Here is a 12,255-nt window from a genome sequence, read left to right on the forward strand (position 1 = left end):
TAAAAAAAAAAAATTGTCACAAATATGAAGAGGCTGAAGAAGGATGAAAATGTTTAATTTTTTTTCTTATTTAAAATGAATCTTTAATGGGGATGACAACATTTTCTTATTTGGGACTTCCTGTGTAAGAGCTAAGTTCCTCATGAATGGCGAATTAAAAGTGAAATCAAACCTCATTTTTATGACTATCACCAGACTCTTTTTTGGTCCTAGATTCCTGAAGCCTTCTTTCTTGGCTTCTATTAGCCTTTCTATGGGTTATAGTATGTACTCTTACAGATTTTTTTTTTCAATATTTCAGATGAAATCCTAACTTTGGGCTCTGGTTTCAGCATCCTTCACACTAGTGCTCCCCTACAGAAAAGGATTACCTTACATTGTCAAAGTTCTTTCACAAATAAACCTATTAAGTAAGCAGAGTAGTTCTGCTCATCCTCAGTTTAGAGGTGAGTTACTTAAAAATGTCCATCTTTTCCTAATCTAGCCCTCTAGCTAAATAACAATTAATATTAGGCTGTTTTTGTGTTGACCTACAAACCAGGGCCAGAAAACTTCAGTATTCATGTTTGAATCCAAGTTACTTCATATTAGGTTTTGCCAATTCTTTGGTCAATGCCCTAGTTTAAATATTCATGTTATAACCAAAAGATGAGTTTATAGCATCTGATATTTCCAACAACGAGATCTCCTTAGAGCCTACAGAACAGTAGTGTTGAGTTAACATGACTTGAGAAATATGCCCAAACTTAAAATGCATTAAGTTTTGTTTTTGTAAACCAGTCTCTTACATTTTTAGCAAGTTCTTAGGTCACATCTCCTTTTCAAGAAAATTCATAGGGAAAAAAACCAGAGATATTTAGCAAAACAAAGTGAACAATCAATAAGCAGTCTATGTGGCTAAATTAGTTTACACAGTCTACTAAAGTTGATCTTAATTATTGACGCCACATTAATTGTTTCATTTCAAACCTAAGATCATCTCACCAAAACCACAATCTGTTTTCAAGGGCATTTACTCATTCTTATTTTGAAAGCAGCATAATATCTATTTCCGTTTTGTAAGAAGCAGAAAGAAGGAAACAATGTTCAGTGTTGTTCTAAACACAGCAGATGAAATGTCTACGAGAACTCTGAATTTCCCTTCTGAAAATCTGTTCCTGCCTCATCCCAGAAAAAAATTCCACCACTCACCTAGTTGCTTAGGTCATAAATAATGTAGTCTCCTTTGACTCTGCTCTGTCTCTAATATCCTACTTTCAATCCATCAGCAAATCATACTGGCTCTATTTTCAAAAGATGTCTCAGTTCTGACCATTTCTCACCATCTTCCACTGACCCCACTCATTGACCCAAACCAGCATCACCTCTTGCACTCTGTGCAGAGGAGCAGCCATGACTGAACTTTTTCAAAACCATGTCATCTGCTTCTCAAAACTTAAAATGGTTTCCCACTCAATGTTTATTAAAACTCAAAGTCCTTTCCATGGTCTGAAAGGCCTTACATGGTCTAGCCTTATACCTTTCTGACTTCTTTCTTGCTACTCTTCTTTTTCACACACCTCCTGGCACACTGGGCTTGACTTAAACACATCAAACCTTCACCTCCCCTGGCCCTGACACTTCTTCCTCAGTCAGTAACATTCTTCCTCTCAGATGGTCACATGGCTACATGGCTAACTTCTCCACTGCATGACAAGCTTTGCCTGGCCTTCCCAGTTAAAATAACACACCTCTTCTCTACCCCATCACTTTCTATTCTCCTGCCCTACTTCATTTTTCTTCTTAATATTTATATCTTCTCCACTTAGAATATCAACTCCATCAGGGCAAAGACTTTGTCTTTCGTTTACTGATGAATGCTCAGTGCCTAGAATGGTGCCTGGCACATAGTAAATATTCAATTACTATTTATGGGATGAATAAATAAATACTAGGTTATCCATAATAGCTCTTGGTTTTTTTTTAAGTATAACTTTTATAATACATAGTTTTAAAATTAATGCTTAAATGAGAAAGTGATACATTTTCCTATTTCCTATTTTAGGTACTACTTATCAATTTAACAATTTATATATGTATTTCCACCTGGGAATACTCTGAGATGCAATTGTTATTATCCCATTTGATAGATGAGGATAATTGAAATCCAGATGCATTAAATGACTTGCTCAAGATAGAAAAGTTATTTAGTGTTGAAACTGGGATTCAAATCTAGGATTTTTCTTATAATCAGATGTTCTTTGATACTTCTGGTATGAAAACAAAGCATAATTCCAGTTATTTTATCCACCATAAAAAATAAATCCACTATAAATTTTTATTTGAAAGTTGCTTTGAAGTTACTACAGTTTTTACCAGTTTACAGTTTTCTTTGAGACTGTAAGTTTTCTCTGTAAATATGATTCCTATTTATCTGTCTTATTTTATTCTACAACTTAAAAAAAGATAAACAATAATAAATTTATTAGGAAGTTCTAATGAACAAAAGAACTCAACAGATACTTTTTGATCACCTTCTATGTTCTGTGTGTGTTCAGAGAGGATAGTGTACAGAACAAACTGAAGCAGACAGAAAAGCAAATAGGAAAATATATATTGTAATAAGTGCCATGTTTGGGGGTTAGGATAGTGAACTTGGGGAGCATACTGGAGAGGTAACCAACCCAGAGAAAAGAAGAAATCCCAGGGCCAAGTCTCAGATAACAACAGAAGATTGTGTAGGACTTGACCCCAGTAAGGCAGTGAAAAGAAGTGGGGACAGGGAGTAGACTGAGCCGAGAGACTAGGTACAAAGACCTGAAGGTGGCAGCGTTTGTTCAGGCATCTCTGGGTATTTCCACAGAATAGAGAGACACTGAATTAACTACAAATTAGTTTCGGTTTCCCTTTAAAATGTGTCCTTAATCAAGTCACATCACTAGTTCTACTTCCGTTTCTTATCATGGTATGTGGCCACTGTGGTTAAACAATCATAATAATAGAAACTACCATATACCGAATGTTTACTAAATGCCAAGCACATTTAGTCACCCTTCAAACTATGAGATGGCTACAGTTATTATCCCTGCTTCACAAACAAGTAAACTGAGGCTTACAGAGTTTAAGAAACTTTCTTGAGTTTATCCAGCTAGGAAGGGTCAGAACTAGGACTTGAACCACATCTACCTAACTCCAAAGTGTTAGGTAACGAATGCTATATTCAAATATCAAAGAAATCCTAAATTTTTGTTGTCAGAATTTCTCATGACTATCAGAATAGGTACACATATATATACCTCAAGTGGCTCGTTTTCTTTAAAAAAGAAAAAAAATAGTTATAGAGAGCAGTGATTACTCATGTGAGTATTTTCTCCACTATTCTCACCATAAATATAAGCTTTTTGGAAGTTCTTCAACATTAACCATTAACATCCCCTTTACCTAAGTTTTTCTTTGTTTTAACCAACATTAGTTGAGTGCTCGTTACAGGGGCTGGCCCTGTTTTAAGAGATTTGCATTCATAATGTTATTAATCTTCACACCCTTGGGAATTAGATATTATTCATGTTTTACAGATGAGGTTTCAAAACTCAGAGACGTTAAGTCATTTTCTCCAAGTCACGCAACTGCTAAGAGATGAAACCAGAATTTGAAAACAGATGATCTGATTCTAAAGTCAGTCTCATTCCAGATTGCCTCAAGATAAAAGCCACCCTAAAATAAAGAGTTGGAGACAAAGATACATTAAAACATAGTAATGTTCACCTTTTTAAAAAAGAGGCCATCTTGATTTATAAAGCACTTAATTTTCCCCCTCACATTTAAATATATACAGAAACTCAAACTAGGCTAATGGAATAGTTGATTTACAAATAGAAAGGATTTTAATCAGTACATTAATTACATTTTCAAGTAGCATTTTGCACCTTATTTCTTATATCTTTATTCCTCCACACAGTTAATGCACAAAGAGACAATTTTTCGTTGGGATCTCAATTATACTTTCATATACTATTCTGTATATCATTCACTGTTCTTCAAAATTTTTAAATAGCATGTAGTTCTATTTAATGAGCATATCATAATTTAACAAGCTAATATCTTATTGGATATAGTTTCAATTTTTTTTAATCTTTCATATTACAATGAATCTCTTTGTGTATAAATCTTTGCACCCATCCAGTCCCTCTGCCTTTTCAATTAATCTTTTTTTTAAGGCACAATAAACCCCACCCAAACAAGTGGCCGTTTCAGGCCGTGGCAATCTCAGGCTGTGGCAAGCATGTGGGAAAAATATTTTGCTGTAGGTGATCCTTTTAGCCATCTTTGTCTTCTCAAAGTGTCTGTCTACCTTGTCAATCTAGAGCTTAGCTTTAGATACACTCTAAAGCTTTAGATAAACTCTAAAACTCTAGGGCAGTTCCTACAAAGCCCTACTTGTGATATTTTGTAACATCACAATTATTTTTATTTATGACATAAGTGAGGCTATCATATAAAAGAAAGAAGAAAAGTTAACTGAAATAAATTTTGTCATAGACTTTTAAGCCAGAAAAGATTTAGGAGATTACTTTCCTCTCCATCTCCCCAGCACACAGCGCACAGTAGCCAAGAATGGCAAATGATCTTCATCTCCACTACCATCTGTGACCAATTGGTGGTGGCTGAAGGAATGGAGAGTTAAGAACATTGAAGGTCAATGGGAAGAACACTGTAATCAGTCAGCTACATCTCTTAAGGAGAAGAGAGAGGAGTAACAGCCTATTGGTCACAAGTTTGCCATCCTGCTAGTAAATGTGTGAATGAATAAATGGATATAATGTTAACAACATGAAGGCGGTCTGTATTAGCAAAATTTCAAGTCCAAAAATGTTAACGTTGAACAAAAGTTACCGTACTATCTTTAGAAGCCTTTAAAAATTATTTATTCTTTGAATAAATATATTCATATAATTTATGTTAATGTAATTAATTTTAATATACTCACAGATTACAATTTAAAAGTAAGAAAAGGGTGGGTATACTGTGAAAAATGTCCCCCCTTCACTGTCTCCCATATTCCCTCTTTACCAATGTTAATTTAAGAGTTTTTTTTTAAAACCCAGGCTCTAACTCACATATTAGTAGAAATTAAGTTAATTGTACCTTATTTGATAAAGCTAAATCATTATAGTTTTCAAGGGCAGATTGAGCCTATAAACAACACTGAATTTAAACAATTTGTCTGTAATCATAAAACAAAAGCATAATTTATTTTCATGAGCTAGATCAAATTTATATTTTCAGTAACTAGATAAGATCATGTTGTCAATATCTTTTAATTTCTGTTATTTTATTACATTCAAGGTAAAGGCGAGAGGATAGAAAGCAAACCTGTTTGGGTGAAAGCACTTTACAGCTAACAAGCCCTTTACAGATATTATCAAAATTATGTTTAGAAATTGTCCTTAATATCACTATAGTTACAGCATAGCTTTCACATTGAACTTATACTTAAAGAATTTAATAAAGCGATAATCACCCATGTTTTTATTTCTAATTTCAGGGAAACCTCATTCAGTTCCCCCCACTTGACAATTTGAGAATAATCTTTAAGTCTTTAAATTGTGTGAAAGTATCAAAACTAGGCAATTTTTATTTTAAGCTTTACCTTCTGTAAGAAACAGAACTTGTTATTCTATAGAAATGATCCAAACTTTTTTTGTTATTATTGTTACTTTGTGACAGCATGCAAGACGACAGCCTAGAAGCCTCTACTTCCATATCTCAGCTTTTAAGAGAGAGCTACTTAGCTGAAACTAGACATCAGGGAAACAACGAGAGGAGCCGCGCAGAGCCCTCTTCCAACCCCTTCCATTTTAGCAGTTCTTCTGGAGCTGCTGAAGGTGGAGGAGGCCAAGACGACCTTCCAGATCTTTCAGCCTTTCTGAGCCAAGAAGAATTAGATGAAAGTGTCAATCTGGCAAGATTGGCAATTAATCATGACCCATTGGAGAAAGCAGATGACACTCCAGCTAGAAAACGTTTTTCTTCTGACCAGATGAAACATTCACCTAAGTCAAGTTTTGACCCTAGCTTCTGCCAGGATAACTCTCGAAGTCCTACCAACTCTAAAGAGAGCCTCCAAGAGGCAAAAAGGCCACAGTATAGTTCTGAAACCCAGTCCAAAAAAGTATTCTTAAATAAGGCTGCTGATTTCATTGAAGAGCTGTCATCCCTTTTCAAAGCCCACAGCTCCAAAAGGATTAGACCGCGTGCCTGCAAGAACCACAAGAGTAAACTGGAATCTCAAAACAAAGTTATGCAGGAAAACAGTTCCAGTTTCTCAGATCTCTCAGAGAGAAGAGAAAGATCTTCTGTTCCCATCCCCATCCCTGCAGATACCAGGGATAATGAAGTGAACCATGCCCTTGAGCAGCAGGAAGCCAAGAGGCGTGAAGCTGAGCAGGCCGCCGGTGAGGCAGCAGGTGGGGACACCACTCCGGGGTCTTCTCCTTCATCTCTGTACTACGAAGAACCTCTCGGGCAACCTCCCCGGTTCACTCAAAAATTACGGAGCAGAGAAGTTCCAGAAGGAACCAGAGTTCAGTTGGATTGCATAGTGGTAGGAATTCCACCACCTCAAGTAAGGTAAAAATGTCCCATTAGTAGTATTTGGTAATTACTTTCCATTATCATCCTCCTCCTAATTTTATCTTTCCAGTGTGTGGTTTCATAAATTATATATTCTCTTTGAGAACAAACAGAGTTTAAAGCAACCCTGTTCAATAGAAGTATATTAGACATACACGCAATTTAAAATTTTGGGTTGTCATGTTTTTAAAAAATAAAAAGAACTAGGTGAAATTAATTTTTAAACATATATTATTTAGACAGTGTATTAAAAAGATTACCATTTCATCATATAATCAATATAAAAATTATTAATAAGATATTCCTTTTGTCACACCAGGGCTTCAAAAGTCAATGTGAATTTTGTACTTACAGCACATCTCAGTTTGGATGCTAAATTTTCCCAGGAAATACTTAATGTGCATTTAGATTTCAAAAAAATTCTAGTTGAAAAAGTAGATTGCTGTACCCAAGTTGTACCAAACGTACTTAAAAGTCTTGTAATAACTGAATCGAGTATCAGTTTTTACACTTATATTAATTTAAATAGAAATTCAGTTCCTCAGTTGCACTGGCCACATTTCAAGTGCCTAGTACCACATGTGGCTACCAGCTAAGGTATAGCACAAATCTATGCCTGTAACTTAAAAAAGGAAAGTATTTATGATCTATACTAGATGAACACCTGTGGTAATTTTTTTAATTTTAAAGAAAGCCAAATAGGAATATAATAAAGTCTGATAGAATAAGGCTGTGATGAAGATCAATTTAAAGGTTTATTTGACATGTATTGTATTTATTATATTCTTTTGATATCCACTTAATGAACACTCTTCCCCCAAATGCCCAAGTCTTGCTATAATATGACTGATAAGTGGAGAGGATATTCATCTTTGATGTGCCTGCCATCTGCTTTTCTGTGAAGCAAGCAAAGCTTAAACTTCAGGGCTTTTCATTTGCATGGGCTACATCTAATTTTGTGTTCTAACTTTATTTCATTTTTGAAAAGGCCTTTATACTTTTATAAGATTCTTGATGCACAAAGCCTGGATCCAGCCTTAGCCTTTGCTCTCTCTCTCTCTCTTTTTTTTTTTAGCCTTTGCTATCTCTTGTATTGTAATGTTATATGAACAGTGTGCTTGAAGTATATTACTTTTATAGAGAATTACCGGTATTTAGAGTCCTGTAAGAGTGACTTTACCTCTTCAACCACATAATTACTTCTAGAATACTATTTAACATTTATCCTAAGTATGTAAGAAGGGCCTCATCTTCTTTTTGCAAAATATTCATATTATAGGTCATAATAGCACTGGTATTAATAACAGTATTTTTAATTATGTATGCTTGTTGATTGAAAGGACTTTAGTCCAAAAACATATTCAGATATTCAATTTTGCTTTTCAGAGGCAACATAAGGCAATATTAAATATTATTTCTACAATGGCATATACATCTTACTAACTAGTTATCCAACTGATCTCCTGAGGGCACAGGTTCTACCGTTTTACCTTTGTATCTTAAGCAGCATGCACAGCTTTTGCCTATAGTAGCCATGTATAATAAAGCAGTCCCTAGATTATGAGTAAACTAAGACATAAAGAAACAGGAAAATAAGAAACTCAATTTAGATTTAAATGAGGACTCAGACAGTTGGCTTCAGATGTGGCAAAGGATTATGGTACAACACAGGGCAAAGTCTACCCTTCTCTCTGCCTACTTGATGATGCTCCCTGGGACTCTGGTCAGTAATATTGGCAAGATGTCATCATCACACCATGATGGATACCACTCAGTGGCATCTGGTCAGTCTAAGTAAGCTGGTAAGCACTGAAGTTATGGCAGACATACAACTTACTTGGATCAGTCCTGTTCATTGCATTAGTTTCTGGACATAGATTGGACCCTTTTAAAAAAAAATTAGACCAGCTCATTCAAGACTCATCATCCCCATTTTCAACCACAACAACATCAGATACAAAAAAAAAAAAAAAAAAAAAAAAGACTTTGATGCTCCCGTCAGCAAAATCACACAAGAAGAATTACAAAATACCCATTCTCCCAAAAAACAAAGTAATCTGGTAGTCATCCAAAAACAACTTAGTCAACCAATTCAATATTTATAAATTTAAAAGTGAAAGAAATATACACAGCTTCTATGTAGCAATACTAATTTTACCTGGAAAAAAATTCTTTAGTGATAGAATTCATGCCCGTATCCCAACCACTGGTTTGGTAGCAGGAAATCAATAAATATTTACTAAGCATTTTCTGAATATAGTATTCATATTAAGAAGAAACAGGATTTTCCAAATAGAATACTAGCAGTCATTATTTTCCTAAGTACAGAATTTATACAACTCTAACCAGAGAGCAAATATCTATTTAGCTTTTACTCTGTACTCAGCACTCTGACCAAAGCAATGACAGAGGCAATATAAATATGTGTCTCTGCTCACAAGGACTTGCAATTCAATTAAAGAGATCATCTTAATTTTTACAGTACAACCACGGAACTATCAGACTTCAGAGTAGGGCTGGAGAACTAGAGATGTCAAAGAAGACTTCAAAGACATAAGGGGATTTTAGTGAACCTTGAAGAGTAAGAAGACTTTAGGTAGAAATTTAACTCATTTATTCATTCAACAAATACCTAGTAAGCTACTAGGTGACTCATTGGGAGCATAAAACAATTGGGAGTTTTGGGGGTCAGGGATCTTGTTTTGAAATCAAGCCTAAAACTATTTTAAGGGGCTAGGTCCCAGTCAAATAGAGCAATCAGACAGACATATAATCCAAACATTACAGAAGTTCCCATCGTGGCTCAGCAGCTAACAAACCCTACTAGTATCCATGAGGATGCAGGTTCGATCCTCGGCCTCGCTCAGTGGGATAAGGATCTGGTGTTGCCATGAACTGTGGTATAGGCCATAGATCCATAGATATGGTGTTGCTGTGGCTGTGGGTGGCAGCTGTAGCTCCAATTCGACCTCTAGCCTGGGAACTTCCATATGCCACAGGTGCGGTCCCAAAAAGACAAAATAAACAAAGAAACAAAAAACATTGCAATATTGTGTAATAAGGACTACAACAGAAGTAGGTAGAGGATGCAGTCGCAGGTCAAAGGAAGATGTGATTACGCTGCCTGAGGTGCAGGAAAAAGGAAGCATTAACTCTGGAAATACCACTTTAGTTAAGAAAACTAAGGGCGGAAGGGGAAAGCAAGTGGAAAGGCCCAGAGATAACTGTTTTCAAAGAACTGCAAATACCTGGCTACGTGAAGAACATGGGATAACAAGTGAGAAAAGATGAGAAAAAAGACTGAAGAAGTAGGCAGAGGAACAGGTCCTTTCAGGCCAGTCAACTCAACATGTTTATGTAAAAGTACAGATGATGGAATAGTAATAATATTTTTATATGACAGGGAGGAGACTGACCTAACTGGAAAGGAGAGTGGAGCCAGATGATTTCGAAAAGTCTTGAAAGCAAAGTACAATAGTCCAGAGTTGGTTTCGAAACCAACGGGAAAACATTTAAGGTTGTGTCTAAGGCACAAGTAGAGTTAGTCCGAAAGAATGAGTTAGACCCAAAGGAATGGAGCTGTGAGGATACTTAGGCAGCTGTGGAAGGTAGCCCAGGCATCGGATGCTTTGATCAGACTGGAGTAGGGACCATGGGCAAGTAGAGAAAAGTTGTGAAGAGCAATATTTAGAAGAAAAGACTCAAGTCAAACTTGTTGACTGACTAGATAGGAAGGATAAGCAAAAAAATTTTACTTCACAAGTCTGAAGCTGGGTACCTGGAAGAACTCTGGGGTCAGTGTCAAGGACTGGAGGAGGCAGATGATTTGAGTCTGAGGAAATGGGGGGACCACTTCCAGTAGACAGTCAGAAAGGCAGCACTGAAGGTCAAATGAGAGGGTAGTGGAACTGGAGACATTCCAAGGAATGCCCTGGACACTGGGATATCTGGACACAATATCTCTGGCATTACAAAGGGTCTATAAATACAGGTAACACTTGGAACTAACTGTTAGTGGTGCTAGACTGGGGCAGGGTTTTCCAACCGTTTTTTGGCAGGAATTCCTCCACCCCTTTTCCCCCCACAATAAATCTGTTATATTATCCCAATACATACTTTACAAACACACACGCACACACACACAAGGGTTGGGGTGGAAGGAGCATACAGCTTTACCTGCCTGCTCACCACCGAAACTCCTAAGGCCCATAAGCACAGATTTTGATTGAGAGAATGCCTTTGAAAATGCTTGAAAATAATGAGACACTTATCCTTTTTGCTATTTTTGCAAGAAAATGTAATAAGTATACCTGGCAACTGAGGTCTAGTCTTATACGCGTGGGCCCCTGTGTGTTCTCAGTATTCTCTTCATGGTCTTGCAACTCAGGTTTAGTAAATTTAAAAAAAAATCCTTTTTACTTATATTTCTTGATTCCCAAGTCGACTGGGTAGAAGTTGTTTTGTTTTGTAAGGGGCGAGATCCTGTATCATTGAAGCTGGCTGTTTTTGAAAGCTTGTTAATCTTGGACATAGTTTCACTGGAGTAGTTGAAATACATTCACGAGGGATCCACAGATGAAAGAGTCTACAGGAATCCACAGCAAATGGCCATGATCCCTTTTTGTACCCTGACTAAAAATTCTTTTCCCAGGAATGTACAGCTGGGTCATACTAAGTATGTTTGATTGTATACAACCTTCTGAAGCAGCAAAGATTCACCTTTTATAGATGTTAATGTCCACTCTGGCTGTTAAGTTTCACTAATTGCTTCCTCTGGACATTTGCCTGCAAGTGATATGCTGAGGAAATAAAAAAGAAATAAATTTGTTATAAAGACAAAGGATATTTTAAATGGCATAAGGGAATTTAAAAATACTATAATTATATGTGATATGGAATGTAAAACTTCATATAAACATTTAAAAATATTACATTACTTAGGGGTTTTTTTCTTCTACCTTTTGGTAAAATATAGATACCTTCATTTATTCATTCATGCAACAAATATTGTGTCTATTATGTGCCATGGACTGTTATAGGAAATAAGATTAAAGCAGAGAGTAAGGAAAAGCCCTTGCCTTTACGGATCTTAGAGTCTAGTAAAGAACACAGACAAAAAATCCACAATGACTACATAATTACAATTGTGATAAGTGCTGTAAAGGAGGGTGCATATAGCAAAAGGACCAAACCTGGTGAATGAGTTGGGGAAGGTTTTCCTGCAAAGTGGTATTTAGGCTGAGACATAAAAGATGGCCAGGAGTTAGCCCAGCAAAGTGGGGTTTAGGGAAAAGCATTTGCAGAGCGAGGGAAAAGCAAATTTGAGGCAGTGAGATTAAATTTGTTCGCTTTACGGAACTGAAGGAACTGATGTCACCAGAACATAAAGAGTGAGGAGGAAGTAGTTTGGGATATAAGTTCAGAGAGGGGGACAGAGGCTAGATTTTTAAGGGCCTCCCAGAGCAAGCTTCTCAAAGTGGGGCCCTGGACCAGCAGGTCAGCATCACCCAGAGCTCGGTGGATGGGAAAATTTGCAGGTTCTACCTTGGACCTAGTGAATTAGGATCTCTAGGGCAGAGGCCCAGACATTTGTGCTTTAAGAAATGACTGTTTGTTTCTGTGCTAAGAACTTTTGCCATCTCT

At 36.4% G+C, this 12,255-nt stretch overlaps 1 protein-coding gene across 8 annotated transcripts in view; it reads left to right on the top strand.

Annotated features, from left to right (window-relative positions):
• Nucleotides 1-12,255, top strand: part of MYPN (myopalladin) — a 105,321-nt gene that overhangs the window by 21,576 nt on the left and 71,490 nt on the right. For 3 of the 8 annotated variants that reach the window (XM_013983298.2, XM_021072489.1, XM_021072490.1), the window contains one exon: nt 5,707-6,609. The exons of 3 other annotated variants lie outside the window; for them this stretch is intronic. In XM_013983298.2, coding sequence (XP_013838752.1) covers nt 5,708-6,609 — 902 coding nt within the window. In that variant the 5' untranslated portion in view covers nt 5,707. Of the gene's footprint in view, nt 1-306; nt 447-5,701; nt 6,610-12,255 lie in introns of those variants that run through there. 2 more of the 8 variants (XM_021072491.1, XM_021072492.1) reach the window with 2 other exon arrangements.

Source organism: Sus scrofa, chromosome 14, assembly GCF_000003025.6.
Source record: "Sus scrofa isolate TJ Tabasco breed Duroc chromosome 14, Sscrofa11.1, whole genome shotgun sequence".
In the NCBI taxonomy this organism is placed as follows: Eukaryota; Metazoa; Chordata; class Mammalia; order Artiodactyla; family Suidae; genus Sus; species Sus scrofa.